Below are 12,259 nucleotides of genomic sequence, written 5' to 3' on the forward strand. Positions count from 1 at the left end.
TAGAAATTAAACATACACTGACTGAAATAAGAAATATTATACAGAGATCTAATAGCAGACTAGAGGATCGCAAGAATCAAGTCAAAGATTTGAAATACGAAGAAGCAAAAAACATCCAACTGGAAAAGCAAAAAGCAAAAAGAATCCAAAAATATGAAGGTAGTGTAAGGAGCCTCTGGGACAACTTCAAGCGTACCAACATCCGAATTATGGGGGTGCTAGAAGAAAAGAGAGAGCAAGATATCAAAAACCTGTTTGAAGAAATAATGACCGAAAACTTCCCCCACCTGGTGAAAGAAATAGACTTACAAGTCCAGGAAGCGCACAGAACCCCAAACAAAAGGAATCCGAAGAGGACCACACCAAGACACATCATTAAAATGCCAAGAGCAAAAGACAAAGAGAGAATATTAAAAGCAGCAAGAGAAAAACAGTTAGTTACCTATAAGGGAGCACCCATAAGACTGTCAGCTGATTTCTCGGCAGAAACTATGCAGGCCAGAAGGGAGTGGCAAGAAATATTCAAAGTGATGAATAGCAAGAACCTACAACCAAAATTACTCTACCCAGCAAAGCTATCATTCAGAATTGAAGGGCAGATAAAGAGCTTCACAGATAAGAAAAAGCTAAAGGAGTTCATCACCACCAAACCAGTATTATATGAAATGCTGAAAGGTATTCTTTAAGAAGATGAAGAAGAAGAAAAAGGTAAAGATAAAAATTATGAACAACAAATATATATTTATCAACAAGTGAATCTAAAAATCAAGTGAATAAAATAATTTGATGAACAGAATAAACTGGTGAATAGAATAGAATCAGGGGCATAGAAAGGGAGTGGACTGACAATTGTCGGGGGGGAAGGGGTGTGGGGGGTGCGAAAAGAGACTGGACAAAAATTGTACACCTATGGATGAGGACAGTGGTGGGGGGGTAAGGACAGAGGGTGGGGTGGGAACCAGGTGGAGGGGAGCTATGGGGGAAAAAAAGAGGAACAACTGTAATAATCTGAAGAATAAAGATAAATAAAATAAAATAAAATAAAATAAAATAAAATAAAATAAAATAAATAAAAATAAAATAAAATAAATAAAATAAAATAAAATAAATAAATAAAATAAAATAAAATAAATAAAATTAAATTAAATTAAATTAAATTAAATTAAATTAAAATTTTAAAAATTATTATTGGAAGAATATAATCAGCTTCGTTCATAGAATATTTTATTTTAATCCTGAGGATATGTTTTTCATTAATGAGAGAGAGAAACATCAACATGACAGAGGAACATTGATTAGTTGCCTCCCATACACACTGTGACTGGGGATTGAACCCTCAACCTGGGTATGTGCCCTGACTAGGAATTGAACCCAAGACCCTTCAGTGCACGGGACAACAAACTGGCCAAGACAGAATATTTCAAAAGAAACAGACAATAAGCTACGATTTTTATTTTAAAACTTAATATGCCTATATTTTATAAAAATACATTAAATACATGTCTTTTAGTATTGATAGGTTATTACTGAATGTGGGTAAGTTCCTGTCTTGCAACCAAAAGAGCTCTAGAGCATTCATTTCATTAATAATGTGACTGTAAGATTTTCAATAACCACTTTTATCATCTTTAAAGAATATTATACTGCAGAACAAGTAGACCAATGAAGAAGAAAACCCAAATAGATCTTCATATAGTGTACATGAAGCATGATATATAACAGAGGGTACCATTTTGAATCAGGGAGGAAAGGATTCAAGAGTGGGATAACTGGCTATTTATACGGGAGAATAAATTTAGATCCCTCCCTCACTTCACACATATAATAAATTCCAGGGTGACTAAAAGTCAGGTGACAATTATTTGACACTTACTGTTATTTAACAACTCTACAGTCATTGCTATAGGAGCTGAATTAGTTTACATTTGTGAATGACGTATGTACCAAGAAAGTGTCTTGCTTAGGGAGATAAAGTTAAGCAGGTAAAAATGTGATGCATGAGAATTTGAAGAAATTTGCAGTTTTTCTGAATCACGTTGCTGGCGTACTCCAAAGGGTTATTAATTCCAGTTCTTTCGCTTAAAAATATAAAAATAACAGTCCTGAAAGGTGATATGACAATGGACAATTTTGCTATCAATCTGAAAGATATTTGTTTAGAAAGCAGAGTATTGAAAGAAAAAAGAATTTACCTCATCAAGTTCTATAAGGATATTTCCACTATTTCCTGTAGGAAGATCTGCTATTTGAGCTTTTACTGCTTTGGGGGTAGGACCTCGTCTACTTGTGATCGCAAAAGCAGCTTTCTGATGCCTATAGAGTGTAATTATACCTCTGTGCTTGGTGACAGTATGGTGCATTCCATCTTTTTCAGAGCTGGATACTAATAAGAAAAAAAAAGTTACATAACCTTTTAAGCATAATACAAGTGATCAAATGCATTGTGCTAAAACAAAACAAATTTTAAAACTATGTCTTTGAACCCTCCAATCTTTATAGGCCAAGTGGTAACAAAATTTTCTTAAGATAATGAAGTGGTAACAAAATTCTCAGTAATTTAGAACATTAATTTAAATGTTTTGATATCTGCATAGGTCCATACTTAATAAAATCAAAGTTGTAGGATCATGTTAATAACTATCATATGCAAGAATAACTGTGCCTTCAAGGTAAAGAATATTAATTTTTAAAAATGATTCTTTCTAGGCATAAAAACAAACATTAAAAACATATTGCAAGCAAGTTCTCTCTATAAGAAATATCTAGAGTTAGGTCAGAAACATTAACCCTGCAAAATACTGCTGCCTCAACTTAACACTGGGGTTGGGATGGCGATTGGAATTATCCTATCACATTTTTATAATGTTGATATTCAAAATGTCCACCACATTCCTCTTCCAGTTCAGATTTTTTTTCAAGACCTATACTGTGCCAAAGTTATAAATTTATTACCTTTGCTTTCCCAAAATCTTATCAAGAAGGATAAATAAATCACACGAGACTAAGGCATGTGAAAAAACGCTGGTCCGTGAGACTAGCCTAGAGAGAGCAGTTCTTGTTTTCCATATGGATTCTCCAGATGAAAACAGAAAAGTTGGCTAGTAATTATTTGCTAAAGGTAATAGAGTTCACTTATTTCATAAGACGTACCAAATTAGAGAAATTGGATTTTAATAGGAAGAACTTTCAGTTAACATTTGATACCATAAAGTTTTCTACTCCCAGTTCACAATAAATTCTATATTGATGATGTTGAAAGAGAAGAAAGGGTTAACACCTGTCTCAGATTCCAGTCATATTAAATATCAGACCTTTTATGAATAGCCGATTTGAGTTTAAAGGGTTGTGATTTTATTAGCAGTATAGCAAATTCTCTCAAAATGGAAAAAAGCACTAACATAAAATGAAATTTGTTTAAATTATACTTATAAGTAAATGAAAACACATTTAAATGGTTAATTATTTATCTATATGAAATGACAGTTTAGATATATACCTTTAGAATTTTCCTGGCCACTTTGTGTTGGCACTGGACATGTGACACAAGGAGTTAGATAGGGGTCCACACAAAGTGAGCTACAAAGGTTTTTTATGATTTTTGAATTGGGACAGGGTGTCCTCGTTGTGCACTGCTGCAGTAGTTTGGCTATAGACTGAGCCGCATAGTTTTGCACTAGTGTATTCTCTTCCTTTTTAATTGTCTCCATTAAAGGTTTTATGATAGGATTTAGTTTCTCTGGAAGCTGCTGCAAGCTCACAACTGCACATGCAGCAAAAGTATGCACTCTCAACTGCAACACTTGCCACTCTTGGTTGGTCTCTGTAATTGTCATTTGGACCTGCTGTCGTTTACTATCTAACTGCTGTGACACTTGAAGATTTAATTCGAAAGATGATGTGACTTCATTAAAAACAGTAGTGACCTATTGAAAAAGAGAAATTAAAATAATTAATGATATCAACCCCAAAACAGTCCATAATATCCTAAAGGGCTGACAGCAAGCTTTCTGTTTCAATTTGAAGTTTCACAATATCTAGTATTATTTTAGTATTCAATAGACTAAATAAATGTCTAAAAAGTCCAAACTACATTTTATTTTAACATTAGCATTATATTCTTTAAGAAAGACACAGTATCTTGAAAAGAATAGAACAGCGACTTGCTGGTTCACAGGTCGATGGTTTCCCTTCTGGTGAAAATTACCAAATAATGTGGGTGTGTGAGGGTGTGTAGACAATAGATTAATTCTTTAATTACTAAGAACTGCCTAAAGCTATATGGCTGTGGCATCAGACCCCATTAAAAGACTGCTCAGTACATCTTTTTTAACAACATCAATGAAATATAATTCACATGTCCAGCTGGCACGTGGCTCAGTGGTTGAGCATCGACCTATGAACCAGGAAGTCACAGTTTAATTTCCGGTCAGAGCACATGCCCAGATTGCAGGCTCGGTACCCCGTGTGGGGCATGCAGGAGGCAGTCAATCAATGATTCTCTCTTATCATTGATGTTTTTATCTCCCTCTCCCTTCCTCTCTGAAATCAATTAAAATATATTTAAAAATATATATATATATACATATATATATATATATAATTCACAAACAATACACCCATTTAAAGTACACAATCCAATGGTTTTGATTATAGTCACAGAGTTGTGTAATCATTGCCACAATTTTAGAACATTTTCATCATCTCCAAAATAAAACTCATACCTATTAGCAATCATTCCTCTTTTCATCCCAGCCCTATGCAACCACTTATCCACTTTCTATCTTTACAGATTTACCCATTCTGGACATTTCATATAAATGGACTAATACAATATGTAATCTATAGTGACTGGTTTCTTTCATTTAGCATAATGCTTTCACAATTCATCAATGTAGTAGCATGTATGAGTACTTCATTCCCTTTTTTGTGCCAAATAATATCCCACTAAATGGATATACTACCTTGTATTTATCCATTCATTAGTTTATGAACATTTGGGTTGTTTCCACCTTTTAGCTATTATGAACAATATTGCTATGAACATTTATATACATGTTTTTATGTAAGCATATTTTTAATTACCCACTAAAGACTGAGTGATGGCTTACATAAAAAAAATAGTCTTGTTTGATAGGTAACTGCAATCATAAAGAGGTTCCATAAATAGATCCAGCCTGATTAATATTGGTCAAAAAAGCCTGTAACACTAAAGAACATAACTTATTTTTAATGGAGAACATAATTTTTCAGACTTAGAAATGGTTAATTCTAATAATCTTAGAAATGATCACTTCTAAGAAATGATCAAAACTGATAATGCTGGCTTATTATGAAGAACAAAGTAGGCACACAAAAAGATCTTCTTTTATATTATAAAATACCAAAGACTTTAAATTGAGCTATATCCACCTGACCTTGTCAATCTGCTCACTGCAAAGGAACAAGATCACATACCACTGTCTGTTTTATTTATTCGAGTTGTGCATAAAATTTATTTGAAACAGGATTTCACTGCTAAAAGTTTTAAAACACTGTCTTAAATGACTAGAGGTTTCTGTCTAGGAAACTAAGGAAAAGCTTTCCAATTACCCCAAATTCACTCATTCATTCATTCAACAAATATTTATTGAGTAATACTAAAAGATGTTTTCACACATTCAAAAAAATGCAGACACTAATGTGGGAGATAGATATGTAAGTAAACAACTAAGGCAATGTAACAAATAACCAAGGTAAGTTCAAGTTGCTGTGGGAGCACATGGGTTTGCTTGACTCTTCTTAGGTGACAGGATAGTGGAGGCTTGCCAGGAGGTTAATACCTGTGCTGAATTTAAGAATGGGTACATCAGGAGTTGTAGGGACATCTTTGAAAATAGTGCATTAGGGAGTGAAAAGCTGGATGTTGTCCAAGGAACTGAAAACAGTTTATCCTGGCCTGAGCACAGGGTACAGATGGAGGAATATCAAGAGACGAACGTGGGATAAACATAGAGGATTGAGAGTAGGAAATTCCTGGCAAAGGAAACAGGAGCTCAGGCAAAGTGAGAAAGAGTGACACACAGAAAGTGAATGTATTGTATTTTTCTGCAAGAGGAAAACTGAGTTGAAGGGGAGGGCTCTGTCCAGGTAGCTCAGTTGGTTAGAGTGTAGTCCTGATATGCCAAGGTTTCGGGTTCGATCCTCAAGGCACATACAAGAATCAACCAATGAATGCATAAATAAGTGAACAAATCAATGTTTCTTTCTCTTTCTCTCTCATCAATAAAATAAAAAAAATAGTTTAAGTAGAGGAAGTCTGAGAAATAAAAAGGAGGAAAGATGTGAGCAATTTAAAGAAGGTACTGAAAGTAAGAAAAAAAGAACTCAAATTGAGGAAGGAGAAAATAATGTTTTTAAGTAGGTGAGGGATGTATTCAGAGTGGCACTAGAGGATTTTACTAGTCTGGCACAGTATACAGAGACTGAGGCTTAGAGGTGAATCAGGATCTAGTAATAAAGTACTAAGTAAGGCCTTTGACTAAGTTGGAGCAATGGAAACAAAGGAGAAGCATATGAAATTTTTTGAAAGGATATGTTAACAAAATTTGTGAGTGTGAATAAAAATAGCACTTTTTTGTTTAAAAAAATGCCAGCTTTAGTTGTGTTAATTTGAAATAACAGTGAGACATCCAAGTAAGAATGCATAATAGAAAAATATATAAAAGATCAAGAGAAGATAGCATAGCACATAGATAAGAACTAAATTATATTAGCCAGGCTCACCAAGAAGCAAAGAGAGAGGACCCCAATAAACAAAATCAGAAATGAAAGAGGAGAAATAACAACAGACCCCACAGAAATACAAAGAGTTGTTAAAAATTACTATGAACAACTCTATTCCAACAAAATAAACAACCTAGAGGAAATGGACATATTCCTAGAAAAATAACTTCCAAAACTCAATCAGGAAGAACCTAAAAATTTCAATAGGCCAATAACTATGGAGGAAACTGAAGCAGTCAACAAAAAGCTTCCAGCAAACAAAAGCCCAGGACCAGACGGCTTCACAGGGGAGTTTTGCCAAACATTCAAGGAAGAACTAAAACCTATCTTCCTCAGACTATTCCAAAAAATTCAAGAGGAAGCAACACTTCCAAGCTCATTCTATGAAGCCAACATTACCCTAATACCAAAACCAGACAAAGACAACACAATGAAAGAGAATTATAGGCCAATATCCCTCATGAACATAGACGCCAAAATCCTCAACAAAATTCTAGCAAATCATATCTAGCATTACATCAGAAATATCATATACCAAGACCAAGTAGGATTTATTCCGGGAATGCAAGAAGGAAGGTACAATATCAACAAATCAATAAATGTAATACATGACATAAACAAATTGAGAGATAAAAATCACTTAGTCATATCAATTGATGCAGAAAAAGCATTTGACAAAATCCAATATCCTTTCTTGATAAAAACCCTCAGCAAAGTGGGAATAGAGGGATCATACCTCAACATAATAAAAGCCTTATACGACAAACCTACAGCCAACATCATACTCAATGGACAAAAACTAAAAACATTTCACCTAAGAACAGGACTGGGACAGGGATGCCCACTTTCACCACTCCTATTCAACATAGTTCTGGAAGTGCTAGCCATAGCAATTAGACAAGAAGTAGAAATAAAAGGTATTCAAATTGGAAAAGAATATGTAAAACTATCATTATTCACAGATGACATGATACCGTGTACATAGAAAACCCTAAAGACTCCATTAAAAATTATTAGACTTAATAAATGAATTCGGCAATGTAGCAGGATACAAAATTAATGCCAGGAAATCTATGGCATTTCTATACACCAATACTGAACTTACAGAAAGAGAGACTAAAAAAACAATCCCGTTTACCATCGCACCAAAAAAATTAGGATACCTAGGAATAAGCTTAACTAAGGAGAAAAAAGACCTGTACGCGGAAAACTATAGGACACTGAAAAAAGAGATAGAGGAAGACATAAACAGATGGAAGACCATACCGTCTTCATGGATTGGTAGAATCAACATCATCAAAATGTCCATACTACCCAAAGCAATCTATAGATTCAATGCACTCCCCATTAAAATACCAACAGCATATTTCACAGACCTAGAAAGAACTCTCCAAAAATTCATCTGGAATAAAAAAGACCCCGAATAGCTGCAGCAATCCTGAGAAAGGAGAACAAAGTAAGAGGGATCTCAATACCTGATTTCAAGCTGTATTACAAAGCCACTGTTCTCAAAACTGCCTGGTATTGGCACAAGAACAGACATATAGACCAATGGAATAGAACAGAGAATCCAGAAATTGACCCAAACCATTATGCTCAATTAATATTTGACAAAGGAGGCAAGAGCATACAATGGAGTCAAGACAGTCTCTTCAATAAATGGTGCTGGGAAAATTGGACCGATACATGCAAAAAAATGAAACTAGACCACCCACTTACACCATACACAAAAATAAACTCAAAATGGATAAAGGACTTAAACATAAGACAGGAAATCATAAAAATATTAGAGGAATCCACAGGCAGCAAAATCTCAGACATATGCCAAAGCAATTTCTTCACCAATACTGCTCCTAGGGCCATGGAAACTAAAGAGAAAGTAAACAAATGGGACTACATCAAAATAAAAAGCTTCTGCACAGCAAAAATGATCAACAAAACAACAAGAAAGCCCACTGCATGGGAGGACATATTTGCTAATGTTATCACCGATAAGGGTTTAATCTCCAACATTTACAGGGAACTCATATAACTTAACAAAAGGAAGATAAACAACCCAATCAAAAAATGAGCAATGGACCTAAATAGATACTTTTTGAAAGAGAACATAAAGAAGGCCAAGAGACATATGAAAACATGCTCAAAATCACTAATCATCTGAGAGATGCAAATCAAAACGACAATGTGTTACCATCTCACACCTGTCAGAATGGCTATCATCAACAAATCAACAAATGACAAGTGCTGGTGAGGATGAGGAGAAAAAGGAACCCTCGTGCACTGCTGCTGGGAATGCAGACTGGTGCAGCCACTGTGGAAAACAGTATGAAGTTTCCTCAAAAAACTAAAAATGGATCTCCCATTTGACCCAGAAATCCCACTTCTAGGAATACATCCCCAAAAAACAGAAACACCAGTCAGAAAGGATATATGCACCCCTATGTTCATAGTAGCACAATTTACAATAGCTAAGATTTGGAAACAGCCTAAGTGCCCATCAGCAGATGAGCGGATTAGAAAACTGTGGTACATCTACACAATGGAATACTATGCTGCGGTAAAAAGGAAGGAACTCCTACCATTTGCAACAGCATGGATGGACCTGGAGAGCATTATGCTACATGAAATAAGCCAGTCAGAGAAAGATAAATATCACATGATCTCACTCATTTGTGTAATATAATGAACAACATAAACTGATGAACAAAAACAGATCCAGAGACAGAGAAGCATTGATCAATCAGACTGACAGTCAAACCTCAGAGGGAAGGTAGGGGAGGGTGGGGGTAAGGGGGAGAGATCAACCAAAGGACTTGTATGCATGCATATAAGTATAACCAATTGACACAGACACCAGGGGGTGAGGACATGAGCAGGGGTGGGGTGGCAAAGGGGGGATAAGGACAGATATGTAATACCATAATCAATAAAGAAAAAAAAATATTGCTACAAAAAAGAAAGAAAAGAACTAAATTGTGAGACTGGTGAGAAACAAAGAAAGACCTTAAGGAATGCCTTTATTTGGCAGGTAAGAGAAACATAGGGATTCAATGAAAAATACATAGACTACTTTTAAAAATTGCCCTTCCCTCAATACTCTTCCAGAGATTCTGATAATCTCAGGTCAAAAGAGTTGGACTAATAAAGTTCATGAAACAGAACAGTAATTTCATTGGTGAAATAACAAAAGCTTGAAAAAGAGGACCTTTGATAGCTTTAAAAAGAAAAATTTACTGAAATAATAGAAAGAAAACCCAGACCACACATACACAAAAATTTGACATTTCATTCCAGGCAGGCAAAGAAAAAAAAAAGGGCATGTTATGTGAAAGGAGAAATTATAGAACAAACAACTTTATAAAAGAACAACACAGAAAAAAATAGCAAATTTAGATTTCTCTCACTTTTTAACTAGGAAAAGGAATGAGAAATGAAGACTACTATTTCACAGGGACTAATACAAGTGAAATGGCTCTGTTTCTAATACTCTAAGTAAACAAACAAATAAACAACCCAACTCATTTACAACATCTAACTCAAGGACTTAATAAGTACAAAAAGCTATAGTAACTAAGACATTGGTGATATAGCACAAGGAGAAACAAGTAGATTGAACAAATAGAGCCCAGCCCAGATAGAGACTAACACTTCAACAAATTTTTGACAAAGGAGCCAAAACAATTCATTGGGGGGGAAAGAAACCTTTTCAAAGATTGAAAAACAGGAAAAAATGGTATCTATGGGAAAAACAAATAAAATTCAATCTCTACTTCACTCTATACATAAACATTAATTCAATACGGGTGATAAATCTAAACATAAAAGCTAAAATTATGGAGCTTTAGAAGAAAATGTATGTGCATACATTCGCCACTCGCAGATAAGAAAAGGTACCTTAGCAGGTCACACAACACAATAACCATGAAAGAAAACAACTGGTAAATAAGACTTCAGCAAAATCTAAAATGTCTGCTCATCTAAAGACACCAAAAATTAAGAAAATGAAAAAGCAAGCCACACACTGGAAGAAAATATCCAGAAAGCATTTATCTGACAAAAGATTAGTATCTAGAATATACAAAAACTCCTACAACTCAGTAATAGACAACCTAATTAAAAACAGACAAAAAATTTGAACACATTTTAGAAAGAAGACCTACAAATGGCCAATAAAACATAATAAAGTGTTGAACATATTAGTCATCAAGGAAACACAAATTGAAACCAAAATGACACTATCACACAACCACCAGAATGACAAAAATTAAAAGGAGTGAACACACCAAATTTTGGTGATAATGTAGAGCCAGAACTCTCACATATTCTGGTTAGAAGGTAAAATGAATAGCCACTTTGGGCAAAGGTCTGCAATTTTTTATAAAACTAAATAAGCACCTACCCTATAACCCAGCAATTCTATAATGTATGTGATATGCATCTGTAATTAGTTGCAGATGCATGTGATAAAGCAAAATTAGCAATTCTATAATGTACTCGAGATATGAAAATATACTACTACAAAGACTTATACAAGAATGTTTATAGCAGCTCTGCTCCTAATAGCAAAAAACTTGGAACAGCCCAAGTGTTCAACTGGAAAGGGGCTTAAACCGATTGAAGTATCTATATTATAAAAGGCCTGTGGCCCTAATGCCGTAAAGACCAAAGATAGGTGCAGGTGGGCGTGGCTACATGCACGGGTGTATGGGACTGCGAGGGCAGCAGGGCAGCAGGGCAGCGGGCAGGTGGGCGGGGCCACGCAATTTCGTGCACTGGGCTTCTAGTATTTATAATAAAACTTGGTAATAAAAAAATAAAATATTGATACATATAATGTGGGTGAATGTTTCAAACATCATGCTGAAAAAAATCTTGATATCAATCAGTACAGAGTCTATGACTCCAATTATATGAAATTCTAGAATGGGTGAAAGTAATCTATGGTGGCAAAAAAATCAGAACAATGGTTACGTGAAGGCAGGAAAAGGGAGGGATTGACTCAGAACGGTGATAGGGAACTGGGTTTCCTAGGCATAGGCATCTGTTAAAATTCATCAAATGGTCCATTTACAATTTGTGTATTTCACAGCATATAAATTTTAACTCAAAAAAGCAAACAATCAAATATTGAATTTTAGTTAATGACATACGTACTGAAATGTATTGATATCTGCAACTTAAAAATGCATAAAAAAATAAGATGGACTGATAACTAAAGGGATAGTTAGTTGCATACGCATGTGATAAAGCAAAATTAGTAAAATGTTAACTTTAGAACCTAGTTGGTGTGTATATGAAATGTTCATTGTGTAATTTTCTCAATTTTTATGTTTGAATATGTTCATTATAAGTTGGGAGGGGGAAGGAAAAATACTCAGAAACTTATAGAAGTTTTTTTCCTATACTCTGCCGCTGTTCAGCAAGACGCAGAAACAACAAAAAATGTAACAGCTTTTCTAATAATGGTGCACTGGTTTGCCAGAATCTGAACTTTAAA

At 34.7% G+C, this 12,259-nt stretch overlaps 1 protein-coding gene across 3 annotated transcripts in view; it reads right to left on the reverse strand.

The window, feature by feature from the left end:
• BTAF1 (B-TFIID TATA-box binding protein associated factor 1) overlaps window positions 1-12,259 on the reverse strand; it is a 117,743-nt gene that overhangs the window by 37,050 nt on the left and 68,434 nt on the right. For all 3 annotated transcript variants that reach the window (XM_080687034.1, XM_080687035.1, XM_080687033.1), the window contains 2 exons: window positions 3,497-3,923; window positions 2,193-2,383 (listed from right to left, as the gene is read on the reverse strand). In XM_080687034.1, the coding sequence (XP_080543160.1) occupies window positions 2,193-2,383; window positions 3,497-3,923 (618 nt within the window). The remainder of the gene's footprint in view (window positions 1-2,192; window positions 2,384-3,496; window positions 3,924-12,259) is intronic.

This window comes from Plecotus auritus, assembly GCF_963455305.1.
Source record: "Plecotus auritus genome assembly, chromosome: 9".
Classification (NCBI taxonomy): domain Eukaryota; kingdom Metazoa; phylum Chordata; class Mammalia; order Chiroptera; family Vespertilionidae; genus Plecotus; species Plecotus auritus.